General features: G+C 34.3%; 1 protein-coding gene across 3 annotated transcripts in view; it reads right to left on the reverse strand.

Moving 5' to 3' along the window:
• Positions 1-4,457: 4,457 nt before the first annotated feature.
• Positions 4,458-17,966, reverse strand: part of LOC133175096 (caspase recruitment domain-containing protein 11-like) — a 28,640-nt gene continuing 15,131 nt past the window's right edge. For 2 of the 3 annotated variants that reach the window (XM_061310220.1, XM_061310219.1), the window contains exons 14-25: positions 17,797-17,962; positions 17,370-17,544; positions 15,445-15,595; positions 15,236-15,299; positions 13,527-13,697; positions 11,314-11,360; positions 11,145-11,177; positions 9,955-10,065; positions 9,609-9,646; positions 9,362-9,462; positions 8,912-8,976; positions 4,458-8,787 (exon numbers count right to left, since the gene is read on the reverse strand). In XM_061310220.1, the coding sequence (XP_061166204.1) occupies positions 8,549-8,787; positions 8,912-8,976; positions 9,362-9,462; positions 9,609-9,646; positions 9,955-10,065; positions 11,145-11,177; positions 11,314-11,360; positions 13,527-13,697; positions 15,236-15,299; positions 15,445-15,595; positions 17,370-17,544; positions 17,797-17,962 (1,361 nt within the window). In that variant the 3' untranslated portion in view covers positions 4,458-8,548. The remainder of the gene's footprint in view (positions 8,788-8,911; positions 8,977-9,361; positions 9,463-9,608; positions 9,647-9,954; positions 10,066-11,144; positions 11,178-11,313; positions 11,361-13,526; positions 13,698-15,235; positions 15,300-15,444; positions 15,596-17,369; positions 17,545-17,796; positions 17,963-17,966) is intronic. The other variant, XM_061310221.1, reaches the window with a different exon arrangement.

A 17,966-nucleotide genomic window follows, 5' to 3' on the forward strand; every position in this document is an offset into this window, starting at 1 on the left:
ATTCCTAACTAACCCCCCCCCCCCCCCGCCCTCCGTTGCCACACTCTACCCAAGGCTCTTGATTTAAACGAATTTTAATCTACACTATAGAATGAAGGCTTTACACAAGTTTTAACTTTTTTGACCAAGTGGTTCTTGAGAATTTTTAAAAGATGCTACCAATTTTTTTTATGAATTCTTTATTAACTCCCCTTGAAAGAGTGTGTGGCCCTTCATTTTAATTATCTCGAAACTCCTTCACCCAAGAATTCTTTGCGGAAAGTTTGGTTGAAATTGGTTTAGTGGTTCTGGAGAAGAAGTCGAAAATATACTTTATAGACAGACGGACGGACGGAAAGACAGTGGACGGACTGCGAACAGAATGTGAACAGAAAAAGACAGATGGACGGACGGCGAACAGAATGTGAACAGAAAAGTTCACTTTAGCTTTTCAGGTCAGGTGAGCTAAATATCAGTTCACTACCTACAAGTATAGAAAAACAATGTCGGGAAAATGGTGATTTATTCGAAATTTTCCAGGGTTAATTTTTTTTTTTTGTAAAAATAGTCAATTTAAATAACACTTAACTACAAATCATCAATATCAAGTGACGTACCAAATATTAGCTCATTATCTACAAATATAGCAAAAGAAATTAAAAAAAAAAAAGGCGAGTTATCAGAAATTTTCAAAGTCTAAGGGCCATAGCTGTCATTTAACACGAAACTTAAACTTGATCTTTAATTCCTCAGTATCAAATAACATATACCAAAAACAAGCTTATTCAATCTACAAGCATAGCAAAAAAAGTCCGTAAAAACTTATTTTTACAAATGGTGGAATGACAGAATGGTAGATGAAAAGTTTAAAACAATTTTTATTTCATGGTAGGGGCACAAAATCTTTTCCGGAACAGCATGACCATGTCTATTTTATTGACTTTGAAGCATCTCAATGTTGTGTGGATTCAATTTTAATTAAATCATAACTCCCTTAATACGGTAAGTCAAATCGTAACACTGGGCTTCGGATTTTTTAAAAAAAGTCAATAAAAGGTCTCATCACAACTTTCACATCAAAGTGCCGACTTCTCGGCGAAGGAACAGTTTATCGACTTATGTCAGTCGCTGCCGAGATTCGAACTCATGGCCTTCCGATCACGGAGCGAGCGCTTTAACCGACTGAGCTACCGGGATGGCTTGCTGTTCTTGAGATTTTTTCCCATCAATTCTATGTCAAACTTTGTTTCTCTATTGTATCCCTACCTTAAGCTCCAGGGGCCATGATATGAACAAATTTAAATATGCATAAGCTGAACTATTTGCATATTTATATCACTAATCATGCTCCTTCTCGTCTTCATAATGGACTTTTCCGAGAAGCGCTGACTTTCACAGTTGACGACTAGAACAATATATAGGAGCTCTATTGCGATATATATATATATATATATATATATATATATATATATATATATATATATATATATATATATATATATATATATATATATAGGTTAACTGTAAAAAAGATGACAATGGGCCTTTTCAAAGCACATATTATGTTGGTTAAGAAGAGAAGGGCAAACACTCCATCCACAACCCCTTCTCTTTCTACTTACCCGAAATTTGCGATGTTTTCTTTCTAGAATGTTTTTTCTACTTTGATTCATTCAGAGAATGGGATTAAAAGGAGTTGTTGTCCGTTATACAAAAGATATTTTAAATTGTGTTATTCTGCCTCCCATCATCTCTTGTGTTGATTGTATACAGGTAAATGATATACTGAAACGCAAAAGAAACTCAACAAGCATTAATCTACAAATATTTGAATTTTTTATCTAATGATTTTCAAAAATGAATACAGTAAGGTAAAACTCGATTTATAAACATCAAAGATTTGATAAGAATGTAAAATTATAATCTTTTAACTTTAGAAAGTAACAAATGAATGTTAAAACACTCCCACCCCAGCCATTCAATTACAGCGTGCAAGACTGCCATGTACAACAATTGCTGCTTGATTTCTACAATGTAGTAGGTTCATCAAGATCGAGATCTGAGCGAAAGAAATATTCTTTGCCATTTTTAAATACCTGTTTTTCAGATGATGAGGTCGAATTTTCTCTAGCCAAGCGCAGTTGTAGTAACCCTTGGACTTCCGGTTCAACGACTGTCATTCATGCTAATGATACGTAAGAGCCTGTTGAGGCGTGAGGTGTTGCATATTTGCATTTGCAACTCTCCATCACCTTTATTTTGAGATTTTCCAGCTAGAGCAATGGAAATGCGTACTTAAGTCATTTTTAGGAAGCCTTGGCATCGCTTACGGAAAAGAAAGGAGAATTTATTTTTCGTAACATTGCTTCATTATTTATGATGAACAGATACAAATTCTTAAAACCCCATATTATTGCAAAATATTTTGTTAAACATGTAATTTTTGATTTCTGTTAAGCGGAATCAAACCTAACTTCCGGTAATGGTATGAAAATCATTCAACCGTTAAATTACCGATATTTACAATGTTGAAGATGTCCTTACTTTTTAGAAACAAAATTGTAATCCTATATATATTTTCCCCTATAATAGGATGTTGCATTTCTTTTGCGTTTCAGTATATTATTGCCTCTAACACAATATCTATAACCACGTCTTAGGTTTCTTACATATAGTCAATTCCGCACCTCCGTACATAACGGGTTTAAATGTCAAAAGTAGCCGTCGACTGTGAAAGTCAGCGATTCTCCCTAAAGTCCATTAAAAAGGATTTTTAAAGATTTTATTTTAAAAAAAAAAAAATCCATGTAAATTTTCAATCATCTAATGTGGTTGTACCCTACCACAAGGGGGCCAAGGTTTGAACAATTTAGAATTTTGTACTAAGAAACCTTTCACAAATTAAGTTTCTTTTTTTCTGGCCTTGTGGTTCTTGAGACTTGAATTTTCTTCTAAATTGCAATGAAAACTCTACCCTACCTCCAGATGATTTGGGTATTATAGAACCTACGCTATGTCAGGAAGCTTTCATATTTCTTTTGTAGCCAATTAGTTCTTGAAATGTAGATTTAAAAAAAAAATTCCTATATATTAAATATAGGAATGGGAATTCCCATGTTAAACTTTGACCGCCTATTGGTCCAACCTTATGCCTTTGGGAGGGGTGGGGGAGAGGGCATGATTTGCGCAAATTTAAATTTTCACTATGTCCAGAAGTTCCCAAATAAGTTTTATTTTTTCTGGCCCAGTGAAGATGTTTAATGATCCGAATACATTTTCCGCTGTGAAAAAGGACTTGGCTCATATCATTTGAACAAATCTGAGGCCTGTTCAACAGAGCGAGCACTCGCGAACATTTCTGTTGGAGGGATAAGGAATTTTGGCGAGCGCTCGCGAACGTTCGCTCTGTTGAATAGGCCTCAGATTTCCCTTCACCCAAGGATTTTTTGGGCAATTTCTGTTAAATTTGGCCCTATGGTTATGGAGAAGAGGTAAAAAATGGAACGTTACGCTTCTTACATAATATTTTTTATGAAAGATTTGTAAATAAGCAATAAATAAAATAATGATCATTCATATAGTCTCTTTCTGAGTCAAGTTTAATTGCAAATTGTAGTAGCAATTACATTTTGAAAGAGCTTCACAGATATTTGTTTTTAGTAACCATGGCAACACTTCAGCAAAATCAATCAGAAGTCTTCGACGAGACTGTACGTAGTTCTATTGGTTTGTACTTATAACAAAGGAAGAGGATTTGAAACTTTGCAATAAATAGAATAATAATCCTTGTTTCACTCTCTCTTTGTGGCAAGATTTATTGCAATAACACTAAAACTGTAGGAGGAGTAGAATTTTTAAAGAATTTTACAGAAAATTCTATTTTATACCCATGGCAACATTGTTCATCATAATCTCAAAACGATAAAGAGAATTAAATATCTCAGTGTACTATACTTGCATGTTTATTTATATCGAAAATCGACCAAAACTGTAGAAGGTGTAGCATTTTAAGTTTTTCACAGAAATTTCTATATTTAATGAAACACCGTTCATTGAAATCAAAAACCGATGCCAAGAATTATCTATCTTAGTGTAGTCTACTTGTGTGCCATTGAAATCAGACCCAAACTGTAGAACGAGTAGTGTTTTCAAAGTATTTCATGGAAATTTCTTTTTTTTAAAACCATTGAAACACAGTTTATCGAAATCAAAATCGATATACAGAATTATGTAGCTAGCTTACTGCAATCTACATGTTTGCCAAGTTGCACTGAAATCAGACAAAAGCTACTGGAGGAGTAGCATTTTGAAAAATTGTGTTTACAGACGGACAGACAGCCAGACAGACGGACGGACAACTGGTAATCAGAAAAGCTCACTTGAGCTTTCAGCTCAGGTGAGCTAAAAACAACAGGTGACCTGAAAAGCTTAATTGAACCTTTGGTTCAGGTGAGCTAAAAAGTTAAAAAGAAAGATCATTTCAAATGAAGATAGGATTTACTTCACTGTATACATTAGCCATACAGGTATGTGCCGATATACAGGTATATGTAATATTCATTTAATTTATAAAATTTAATCAGCATTTTAGTTGCTAGATGATGAGACCAAGTTAGTGATGGACTGATGGACTAGAGAAGTAATATTTAGAATGTATACTGTCACAATTGTACATAATTTTAAAAATCCTTATCAACAATGGCAGACCATATCCCATTGTGTACCATTATGTTGTGCATTTCTTCATAATAATTAATAAAATTAAATAAATCTTTTCATCATATTACAATTTAACAACCTTAATTGTTTTGTTGTTATCAATACAAATTTAAACATCAATGGACTTCAGAAAATGTAATACAACAGGAAAATTCAAATGATGGCCTTATTCATACAGGTAATATCATTATACACATACATGTACAGGTATTACATGTACTAAATTCTCCTAATTTTTTTCATTTAATCTGGCTAGATGCATATTTACCAGCAAAAATTGTAAATACAGCTTACTTCTAAATAAAATATTGGGTGCGGCTATACAATTTATTTTATTTAACATTGTTCTTTCAGTAAACCTACCAACTTTTTATCAATTGTAAATAAAATAAGCCACAGTTATTGCAAGAAATTTGTAATGGTACAATTAAAAAATGGTAAAAATAATGTGATAATGTAGCTGATATAAAAACCGCCATTTGTTTATAAACAATCAGGAAAAATACAACAGTTTGAGCAGTACTCACAGTCAGGCAAGTAACAATCACACACGTATAGTTCAAAACAATACATGTACAAAACAAGAGAGATTACGTAATACTCTAGTTCTGCTGCAAAACTCACAATTCTTAAGAGAGAACATCTATCATGTTTAGAAAACAAGAGACCGAAGGGCCTAGATTTGCTCCTCTTATAAAAGACAACAAAGAACAACAAAGAAGAACTACTGCATAAAGAACAAAATTTGTTAATTATATTATGGAGAGCATGGATTTAATCATCTTCACTGAACATTCAAATTCTGCTACATACGATTCTCAAATTTCATAACAGAGAACAACTTTCATGACAAAAAACATGTTTTTTCAACTTTACTTTACAGATCACAAGCTTTTGATACAATTATCCAGCTGACGAAAATAACCTCCATTAATTCTTTGTAAAATCCATCATTCCACAGTAAAATATATGTCAAACAACTTAGTACATGTAATGGCCAACACAGTTTTTGTGAATTCATACTCAAAACAAACTTTAATTTTTCAACAAGTACAGGATGTATTATTCATAATCAGTATTTGTTACTAGACTTTCACAAAAGAGTGAGATCTGTAATTATACAGGCAGTGACAGTCATTATTCATGTATTTAATATCCAGCTTAATGAATAAAATTTATTTTATGTGAAAATTTACAATAAGGCAGTTTTCTCCTTGTTGCACCTAATAATAAAAAGCTGCCATCTACTCTACAAATAGATAAGGTGCATAAGTAATATTTTGTTGGTTTTGTCATTAGAGGACATAGTCCCATATATTTGACTCACATATCTCAACAACAGAAATCATTAAAATGTACATAAACTAGTATTCAATACAATATGATTAAACAAAATAGTTTGCAGTCAATTTTTGCCAAATTTCAATTTTGTTGAGTGCAACACAGAACATAGTCCAAAATCATCAATTCAATGATTTACAAGAAAAGACAAAACCGTTCAAAATTATAATTTAAGAGATGAATTTAATTTTTGAGAATTCATGAGGACATGAAGAACAACACTTCACGCCGGCATATTTCATGAAGCTTGATAACGCTTCATGATAAATGTGCGTGCGTGAAGAGTTGTAGTTCATGAACCTCATGAATTCTCAAAAATTAAATTCATATCTTATATTTACATTATTTTTCTGATGACTTGCCACATATTTTTGTCATTCAATGATCATTTTGAAAAAAAAAAGGTTGCAATAGTTTTTGACTTCAGTCCCATCACAATGGAAATATTCTTACTCATCCCATGGCAGTTCATGAGAACATGAACTTTTTCTAATTTGCAAAAATATTTGGAAATGTAAATATATCACAACAAAAACTCTTCTTATTCATCATATCTGACCAAAAAATGTAAACTTTCGATTAATTTTGACATCTTAAATCAATATCTTATTCTTAAACAAAATAGTTACCCAAACTCTCTGCATGAAAAATTATGCCCCTTGATCCTGTAAATTTTATGACCTTTTCATCAAGATCTGAAGAAGAGAATCTATAAAACTGCTGTATACAATAAAAATTGAGACCTACATACATAATAACTGAAAGACTTGTCATTACATGGATTTCATTAGATTTCCCTTGTCTAATGTAAAACATCAACCTTAAAATTAAAGCTATAAACATTTCTGACTTTAATTAAAGATTCTTGACAGGATTTCCGTGAAATTGTCTTTGATGACCAGAATATCAAAAAATACAGCATAATAACATTTTATAGCATTATGAATAAAAGTAAATTATTTGGTACAAATATAACACAAAGTGTATTTATATGAGTGAGAAGTTTCTGTAACAAATAAACCTCATAACACAAACACTATCATTAAAGCATATCCATCAAATTAATGATTATCACATTTCAATTAACAAAAATACAAGACACATATGCAGCACATTTCATTAATTACTTTTAAACTGGTGATCCACAGAGCCCCACTCTGGGGTCTGAACCTTTAACATCAGGGGCAGGAAATTGAGGCATTTGTTTGAGGCCTAATGCAGCACATATATTTCATTAATATCAGGCATACAATTTATCTGCAAAATCCAAAAGCAAACATAGTGGAAAAATATTAAGGATATCATTTGGTATTAAGACACTAAGCCTCACTAAGATGACACAAGTGTCAGAGGTTTTGTAGGCAGCTCAGATGAACTCATGACAGAGGAGAAGTGAATTTAAGCATACATAGAAGGCTCCTAGTTCTTTTTTTTGTTATGTACAGTTTGTCTGTCTGATGTCTATGAACTAAGACAATTTAAATAGATACACTGTATAATACATTTTCGGTTTTACCTTTATTTTGACACACCCTGGAACACTGGACTCTTGGGACATAAATTTCACAATTTGGTATTCAGGGCTCATAGCTAATTATAATCATACATATACATGTAGTTTATCTGATGTCCATTAGTAAAGTGGATTTTTATAGGTAAGTGCTTGAATGTGAAACTGGTTCTACAGGTTCAGAGGAGATGTTTAAAACAATCACAAGTTTAAGGAGCTCACATGGTGCACAAGAATGGAAAAAAACAAATAGCACTAGGTATGGCTCAAGTGACCTTAACATAAATATCATGGACATGTAAACGTTACTAGACCTTAAAGTTTATCAACCATGTAGCTATACATAATATAACACACAAAATGTCTCAAAATCTGTTAAAATATACATGTAAAAGTTAAAATTGAAAAAAAAATTGGCAACATGATCTTATAATATTCCAATAAAATGTTTAGATAAGAAATAAACTATCGAAAAATTAAACAACAACCACTGGTTGTCCTAGAACCTAGTGGATCAACAATAATTAACACTGAACACACAGTTAAAGCTGAGACCAATAGGTGGAAAAATCTAATACAACACACTGAAATAAAGGAAATTCTAAACAGCACTTGAAAAATACATGTATGACTAAATTAAAAAGGACCAGGAACTCTTAAATTCCAGATCAAAAACTGAACGAGGTTTACAGACAACATTTATTGTTTAGTCTTATTTCACACAGTTTTATTTACGTTATTTTCAAGACCAAGTAATACTGTTAAAAGAACATCAAAATGAAATAAATGAAATTGACTGTTAACTGAAAAAATTTCATTCTAATTGTATAAAGAATCAAAATATAGCTTGCTTAGAAAATAACCATACCATTGAGAGAAATGAATCTGTACACAGTATACACAGTACACAGATGGTTTACACAGTATATATCCTAGGGGGTTAGTTGTAACAGCTGGTTTATACAGTGTATATCCTGGGGGTTAGTTGTAACAGCTGGTTTACATGGGTGTGGAGGAGGATCGTAACAGCGTGACCTCGTTGTTGCTTTCCTGAGACTGATTCTGTTGTTTGGTACTCTCGTTTCCTAGATAGTCCTGATACTGTTCCGTGGTACTCCCATCTAACTGGGAGCTCGATAACCAACACACCCGGTCCTGACCTCTCTGCACTCTCTCATAGAAAGCCTTAAGGAAGCTTTTTCTGTCCTTTACACCATCACTCCCCACTGTGATGGTTTCTGTAAGGCAAAAAAATAAACTGCTTTAAAATCCACTTAAAATGCATTTCATTAGGACTCAAAAATATTAAATTTTTGTATGTAACTAATTGTGTAAAAAAAAGTACTACTGACAATATATTACCACAAAGAATATCCTCTGGTATTCTATACTTGGATTCTGTTGCTTTATCTACCCCAAAAATACTCCTGAAATTATAATTAAATATTCAACTCATCAAAAAACAAAATGCATCTTTTTTAAGATGTTGGTATTCATAATATCTAATTAAATATGTGCAATTTGTAACCAACAACAACTTCCTTATCCTTGATAATGTTGATGATTATAAATACCAAAAGGTTCATAATTACTGTGTGTTTAATGTAGTGAGGAGTTCTTTACCCTGAGAACTTTAACACCCCAGGTGAAGAGTTATAATGTACATGAATTACTTTAAGTACAGAAGAGTTACTGTTCTTGATATTGCAGACTTACTTACGAATCTCTGGTGTAGTGTTGTCTGTGTTAATAACCACAACAATCTTATTTTAAGTACAGGAAGAGTTAAGGTTCCTGATACAGAGGACTTACTTAAGAATCTCTGGTGTAGTGCTTTCTATATTAATGACCACAACAATGAAAACATCCACAGATTTCTTCAGCAGAATGTCTCTCATCATACAATGCTTCCCCTACAACAACATCATCACCTTATCATCATTCATTTTACTTATGATGACTTTTGCTTTGGAGGATTCAGTATTCCTCTATGCAGTATTTGTCTAAGTTTTAACATAATGATATCTACACAAAACAGGATATTACATATTACACAAACCTTGGACAGACAGTGCCTCAGTGTATCAAAATCTCTCCCTGTAATCAGAAAAAGGAAATAGAAGAATTTTAATTGTACTAATTATATGTATTAATTTCTGCTATTGAATTTATCCCAACATTTCAAATGAAGACCGTGGAATATACAAAATTTTAGTTATCCCATATCCATATTCATAGCTTTATTTCAATACAGATTTTTAAATTCATATACATTTTCACTTTAAATTTGGAACATACATGAATTAAAGAGTAAATTTATCATGCAGAACATGTGATTCTATTCCTATTCCCAATCTATGCATGGGTTATGCTGATAAGACATTTAAAATGTATAGATGTCAGACCTTTCTCTACATTATAACAAAGGTAGTCTGTCGAATCGTCCACAATCAGATTTTGAGCAGCACCAACAATATTGCTGGGACCATACATCACAACTGGGAGCTTGGAACTTGCTGTAACAAGGGAGGATAACTTCAAACAAGACTCATAAATAAAGAAATGTATATATTTACATATATATCATGAAAATTACAATGCCTCCATCAGCATAATAAGACAAAACATAGGTAATCAGAGATTACAGAGCTCACCTCAATGTTGTCTTTAAGTAAGGCAAAGTCCCACATTAAACTAATAATCTAGTAATGTGCATCCCTAGATGTAACATTTATGCAATTTTGGTCTGATAGGGCTTGCAGTTACTTGGGAATGGACTTATCTAAAAACTTTTAACTAGTCACTTTTCCAGAAAATGTAAGTCAAATCCAGCATCTGAAGCAAGTTTGAGAGTGTTCATCCCTTGATGCATCATCCATGCCAAATTGGTTCAGATAGGCCTTATAGTTACTTGGAAATGAGATCTGCTCCAAAAACTTTAACCTGGTCACTCATCTGGAAAATGTAGGTCAGATCCAGCATCCGAAGCAAGTCCAGAAGTGTGCATCCTTAGATGTATCATCCATGCAAGTTTGGTCAATATAGGGCTTATAGTTACTTGGAAGTGAGATCTGCTCCAAAAACTTTAACCTGGTCACTCATCCGGAAAAAATAGGTCAGATCCAGCATCCGAAGCAAGTCCAATAGTGTGCATCCTTAGATGTATCATCCATGCAGGTTTGGTCAATATAGGGCTTACAGTTACTTGGATATGAGACCTGCTCCAAAAACTTTAACCTGCTCCAAAAACGTTAACCTGGTCATTTTTTAGCTGAAATTGCAGCATCTGAACCCTTGACTGGTACAATGAAACACACTAGAAGCATTCTCCATGCATCTCTGATTAATATAGGGCATAGAACTACTTGAAAAGAAAACTGCACCAAAAACTTTAACCTGGGAAGCTGACGCCAAGGGTATTACATAAGCTCCCCCAACTTTGTTGAGGTGAGCTAAAAAGGGATTCAAAAAAATCAGTTCACAGAAAAACTTAATAATATATTTCAAATAAAACTTTCCCTGAGATATTTTCAGCAGCATCTTTATGAATTACTGGTATGTAACTTTGTGTATGTTGGGTTTTTTTTATTTTTACCTTTCATTGGAAGGACTCTCACAAAATGGCTGCCTACAGATAAACAGAATACCCTGTGATATATATATAGAGAGAGAGAGAGAGAGAGACACAAAATACTCATGTAAACTTACTGCATTTACATTCATAAACATAAAGTAACTGGAATAAATGAAAAAAAAAGACTTACGAGCACGAAATGCTAGTCGTCGATCTATTGGACACATCCTACGAAAACTGGAACAGAACAAAATAAATACTTGCAAAGTACAATGTGTTTTGTTTAACTAAACAAGATGTGTTTGTGAGACACTGATGCCCCCAGTATGGCACCTTAAGGCAAAGGTTAAAGTTTCTCAAATGCAAGTCAAACTGCAAGGTCAAAGTCAACAGATCAAAAATTCACCTGTGAAATATAAAAGCACTAGCACTAACCATTCAAAAGTTACAAACAGGGTTTAAGTTTTTCAAAAGTAGGTTAAACTCAAAAAAAATTAATGCTGCCCAAGGAAAAGTCTTGTCACAAGGAATACACCTGTGAAATATGAAAGCCCTACCATCAACCATTTGAAAGTTATGGTCAAGGTTAAAGTTTTTCAAATGTGGGTCAAATGCAAGGTCAAGGTCAAAATTGTTTGTACCCAAGGAAAGGTCTCACAAGGTATATACATGTACAAGTGCAAAGCATCAAATCAGCGGCAAAGTTTGTCATGTTATGATGCCAATCGGTGTTGTGATAGATGTGTAGTGTATTCAAAACAAAATTCAGTTCTTTTTACAATTTATTAATTATTTTAGGGACAGTAAGTTATAAACACTTTTATTTATAACTTTTATATACTAATCAACAAAAAAATATTCCAACAAAGCAATGAAAAAATAATGTCCCATTTCCCCATTCTAACACAAAGACAAATAGATCAGCCGCTACTGTGGCCGATAATAATATGAAAGCCCTTAAAGCTCCAACCATTCAAAACTTATGGCCAAGATTAAAGTTTTTTGAAAGTAAGTTAAACATTAAGGTCAAAAGGTCAAAAATGTTTGTACCCCATGAAAGGTTTAATCACAAGAAATACACATGTGAAGTATGAAAGCCCTATGACCAACCTTTCAAAAGTTAATGCAAGGTTAAACTTTGGTAAAATTTTGCAAAAGTGGATCAGACTCCAAGGTCAAGGTCAAGAGGTCAAATACATTGGTACCATTAGAGAGATCTTGTCACAGGGAATACACATGTGAAATCCGAAAGCCATAGTTCCAAGGAATCAAAAGTTATGGGCAAGGTTTAAGTTTTTGCAGACAGACAGATGGACAGACAGAGCAAAATTTATATATCCCCAAATCTTCGATCATGAGGGCATATGAAAGAATGAATTTTGAAAAAAGGATAATTCTGCATAATCAAATGATTCAACAGCATTCCAAAATTTGCTGTCCAAAATGATAATGACCAAAATAAACTATACCTAATTGTTTAGAAATATTATCTTTCTCCTGCTAAGATAATACCAACTTCACTACACTATACGCTTCAGTTTTGCCTAATCCTCTGGGTTTCTGATTAATCCTTGTCACTCAGTCTTCAGGCACTACACTATCCTTGCCCCACTCTTAGACTAACATTAATTTCTGTATGGGAGTATTTTCCAGTAACACTGATTTGTCTGTTAACCTCCCCCCCTCCCACTCCTCCCGGGCCTTTTGTATAGTCACTTACTCTCCTGATATAATGCCCTTCTCCCTTTCCTCTGATTTATATATAACCCCTTACTCTGCTCAGTGCTGGTATAATGCTCCCCCAAAACCTTGCCTTCAGTATAAGCACTTTCTCTATTGGTATAATGCCCCCCCCTCATCTTTGCCACCTGTATAGGTATCACTGCTGGTATTATGCCCCCCACCTCAGCCATCTGTATATATACTTTCTCTGCTGGTGTAATGCCCCCCATCCCCCACCGCTGCTGTCTGTATAGATACTTTACTTGGCGTGAGGTACTTACTCTGCTAGTATAATACCTCCACCTCCACCATCTGTATAGATACTTTGCTGGTATAATGCCCCCCACCCACCTCCGCCATCTTTATAGATACCCGGTACTTTGCTAGTATAATGCCCCCACCCCCACCCCTGCCTTCTGTGTAAGTACTTACTCTGTTGGTTTATACCCCCACCTCAGCTATCTGTATATATACTTTCTCTGCTGGTGTAATGCCCCCCCCCCCCACCCATCTATATAGATACTGTGTTGGTAAAATGCCCCCCTTCCCCCCCCCCCCCCCATCTGTATAAATACTTGCACTGTTGGTATAATGCCCCCCCCCCTCCATGTTTGCCTTCTGTATAAGTTCTTACTCTGTTGGTATAATACCCCCACCTCAGCTATCTGTATAGATACTTACTCCGCTGGTATAATGCCCTCACTGCCCCATTTCCCTCCCTGCCTGTCATACAGACACACTTTCCAGTATCTGTGATCCCCCTTGCTGTGGTTGGTGTTGGTCACTCTTAAAATATCCCCCTTCCTCAATGGCAGACATTCTGTTTCCTTCTCCTTGATAGCTGCACAGGCTCTGTCAATTACATTAGAGATTCATGAAAATATTATCTTCATCTTTTTTTTTTTTTACATGTAATTACAGTGAGGCAAACTAAAAAAAAATGTTTTGTTTGATGTATTCCAACCGACCCATCAAAATCGCTCCTGCTCAATCATTAATCAATCTGTTTTGCTGTCTCAGGTGTCTATAATGAAACTTCCCTAGTATCTGCTTTTTATAACGATTATCAATGTGCTAGAAAATATATATATATAAACTCCTGAAGATTGAAAATGAAACTGGTAGAGTTTATTTCAGTGTTGTGATTTTTTTATATATGACTACGTGTGTGAATATATATATATATATATATATATATATATATATATATATATATATATATATATATATATATATATGTATAAAAAACTAAAGGGTGTCCCAAAATATATGATACCATTTGAAATACCTGTCACAATCACATCACTTGGCCAATTTCTTTGATATATGTCTCTAAAAATATTTGAATAAGTACAATTTTTAAGCAACAAAATATTCAAAAAAAAATTCTCACACTTATGAAATTGCAGCATATCAAATTTACATCAAATTTTTGCACAAAACTGAAATTTCAATCAAAATGGATTATCAAAAGAGCCAGCTATCCTCATTTTGAAACTGTAATTATCAATCCTAGTCTTAGGTTACTGCTGCTAAACCCAAACCAGCATCTTTAACATATATAAAAGGTTTACCTCTGATGAAAATCAAGAAGTTACTACCGAGACAGGCACTGTTGTCTCAACTCTCAAGTTAAGGAACCTCGCGCAATGTCTAGACATTATTATTACACAGAAAGAACGTCATTTATAGGGCATCATTTAAAAACCATAGCATTTTTCAAAGTGAACTCATTTTATTGTTTTCTTTTTGATGACTGTCAAATTATGTGAATAAAATTGGACAGTGTATGCAATGTTTATAATGCATTTGTTGTAATTCAATATTCATTACTTAGGTTTTACAGAATCTTGAAATAATATCATATATTCTGGGACACCCTGTACCTACCTACCCACTTTGAAATCTTGCAAAACATGGGTTGGAGTACATCAAACAAAAAAAAATTTAAAGATGACCTAAATAATTATGTTTTTATATAAAGAATATATCTACAAAATGAGATGAAACATTATTCCTGTGCTTAAGAAGACAGTTAAAAAACTATGTCCTTGATCTTAGACATGAACCTGAACTTCATTCAGTATTGCAGGTCATTGATAATTATCATGAAAAAAAATGAGACAAAATAATACTGCAAAAAATGTAGCAAATTCATAAGGAACTAGCTTTTAACAATTCAAAACTATGACTTCATGAAAAAAATTCTTCAAAATTTTCATTAAGTCTCATAAGCTTGTATTGGAAGATAGAAAAGTAAGGAAAATTTTATTTGAAAGAGTGACTCCAGACCAAAGTATGTATGCTAGGTAAAGACCGACAATGCAATGCAGGCAAAGAAATGATCTACATTAAATCATTATTAATTTTCTTAGTTGTATTTAGCTAACCTGACATAGAAGTAGTCTCCAGTACTCTTCTGGGTTTCCATCCACTTCTTGATATTTTCAAACTCTGTGGGAAAGAAATGAATCATCAACTAAAGCTATCAACACAAAACTTCATAAAAGTCCTCAAAGAGAAATGCAAATAATCTTAGTTTGCATTTCATAAAAGACTTTCAACTGAATGGTTTATTCTTTACAGAAACATGACCTACCCTCATGGGGAACTTTCTTGAGGGTAATTTCTACCTCCTTTTCATCATTTCTCTGACTCTCAAACAGGAAGGCAGCCCTGGCCTCAGCCAGAGTACGACCTCGCATGTCCATCTTACAAACACAGCTATAGTCACTCCTCAGTAGCTGTACCTAAAGTACAAAACAAGCACTCAATAAACACAGATCAAACACTCAAACAACACAGATCAAACAGATGCAGCTATAGTCATTCCTCAGTAGCTGTACCTAAAGTACAAAACAAGCACTCAAACAACACAGATCAAACACTCAAACAACACAGATCAAACACTCAAACAACACAGATCAAACAGACACAGCTATAGTCACTCCTCAGTAGCTATACCTAAAGTACAAAACAAGCACTCAAACAACACAGATCAAACACTCAAACAACACAGATCAAACAGACACAGCTATAGTCACTCCTCAGTAGCTATACCTAAAGTACAAAACAAGCACTCAAACAACACAGATCAAACACTCAAACAGCACAGATCAAACAGACACAGTTATAGTCACTCCTCAGAAGCTGTACCTAAAGTAGCCTGGTTCCCTGTCCTGTGTTTTGCTTTGTGTACTCCATGTCACTAGGGCCAGGTGGACTACAATGGATTCAGGGCGAATCTGCCCTGAATCTGAGCCCATTGAGACGTTGTATTTAGCTGTGCTTCCGGTGTACAATGTAGAAAGTTCAGTGTGACATCTTTATTTTTCTATGTTGTCAATACAATGTATCATTGTGACATCAATGTTTATTTCCATGGTTAATGGCAATGGCTCAAAAATCCACAATTTAGCGTGAACTGTTCGGACCAACCACGTGTCAGCTTTGATTGTAATCCATCTGGCTCTCCTGCCTTGGCAAGGATGTGCCAGGGGACCAGGCTATACATAAAGTACAAAACAAGCACTCAAACAACACAGATCAAACACTCAAACAACACAGATCAAACAGACACAGCTATAGTCACTCCTCAGTAGCTGTACCTAAAGTACAAAACAAGCACTCAAACAACACAGATCAAACACTCAAACAACACAGATCAAACAGACACAGCTATAGTCACTCCTCAGTACCTGTACCTGAAGTACAAAACAAGCACTCAACTAACACAGATCAAACACTCAAACAACACAGATCAAACAGACACAGTATAGTCACTCCTCAGTAGCTGTACCTGAAGTACAAAACAAACACTCAATAAACACAGATCAAACACTCAAACAACACAGATCAAACAGACACAGCTATAGTCACTCCTCAGTACCTGTACCTGAAGTACAAAACAAGCACTCAAACAACACAGATCAAACACTCAAACAACGCAGATCAAACAGACACAGTATAGTCACTCCTCAGTACCTGTACCTGAAGTACAAAACAAACACTCAATAAACACAGATCAAACACTCAAACAACACAGATCAAACAGATACAGCTATAGTCTCTCCTCAGTGGCTGTACCTAAAGTACAAAACAAGCACTCAAACAACACAGAAGATGACTTGTTTAGTACTTGACTTACAGAGATGACTTGTTTTGTACTTGACTTACAGAGATGACTTGTTTAATACTTGACTTACAGAAATGACTTGTTTTGTACTTGACTTACGGAGATATCTTGTTTAATACTTGACTTACAATGACTTGTTTTGTACTTGACTTACAGAGATGACTTGTTTAATACTTGACTTACAGAAGATGACTTGTTTAGTACTTTACTTACAGAGATGACTTGTTTTGTACTTGACTTACAGAGATGACTTGTTTAATACTTGACTTACAGAAGATGGCTTGTTTTGTACTTGACTTACAGAGATGACTTGTTTTGTACTTGACTTACAGAGATGACTTGTTTAATACTTGACCTACAGAAGATGACTTGTTTTGTACTTGACTTACAGAGATGACTTGGTCCCCTACACAAATGCTGCTGTCCAGCTTCTTGTAGACTTCTGTTATATATATCCCTGTGAAGTTTCCCCCCGTTATTTTGATTTTCTCATCCAGGACTGGCCAGGTCACCTTGTAGGTCCTCTGTTTGTCATATTGGGCACTGGGAGGGACAGATTTGGGACTGAAGCCAAGACAACGTCACATCACATGCAGGCATGCAGATATATGTTTATTTTATATATATACTAACAATTTAGATGAAACTTTTTTTAAAAAATAACATGCATCAAAGCAAACATCAAAAGAAGAATTCTTCTATAATAGGCTATAATTTTTCAAAGGCAAAGTTTACTGTTTTACTTTTACAAAGTCAAATAACTCTTAATTACTGTTATTTTGCTATAAAGACTATAGTCATATAACTGTGACTTACGGTCTCCATTTGAGTGGGAGTTCTCTGATGTGTACATTAAACCCCATCAGTTCTGTGTCCGTATCCTCCGACGTGTCGCTGCTTATCGTGTTTGACATGGAGGCTCCATGGGACCCCTCTCCCTCAGGCTGTTCCAGAATGTCAGGATTGGTCACCTTCTCTGCTCCTGT

This window comes from Saccostrea echinata, unplaced genomic scaffold (genome assembly GCF_033153115.1).
Source record: "Saccostrea echinata isolate AGI-Se365-2 ecotype Australia unplaced genomic scaffold, CSIRO_AGI_Sech_v1 ptg000060l, whole genome shotgun sequence".
NCBI lineage: Eukaryota > Metazoa > Mollusca > Bivalvia > Ostreida > Ostreidae > Saccostrea > Saccostrea echinata.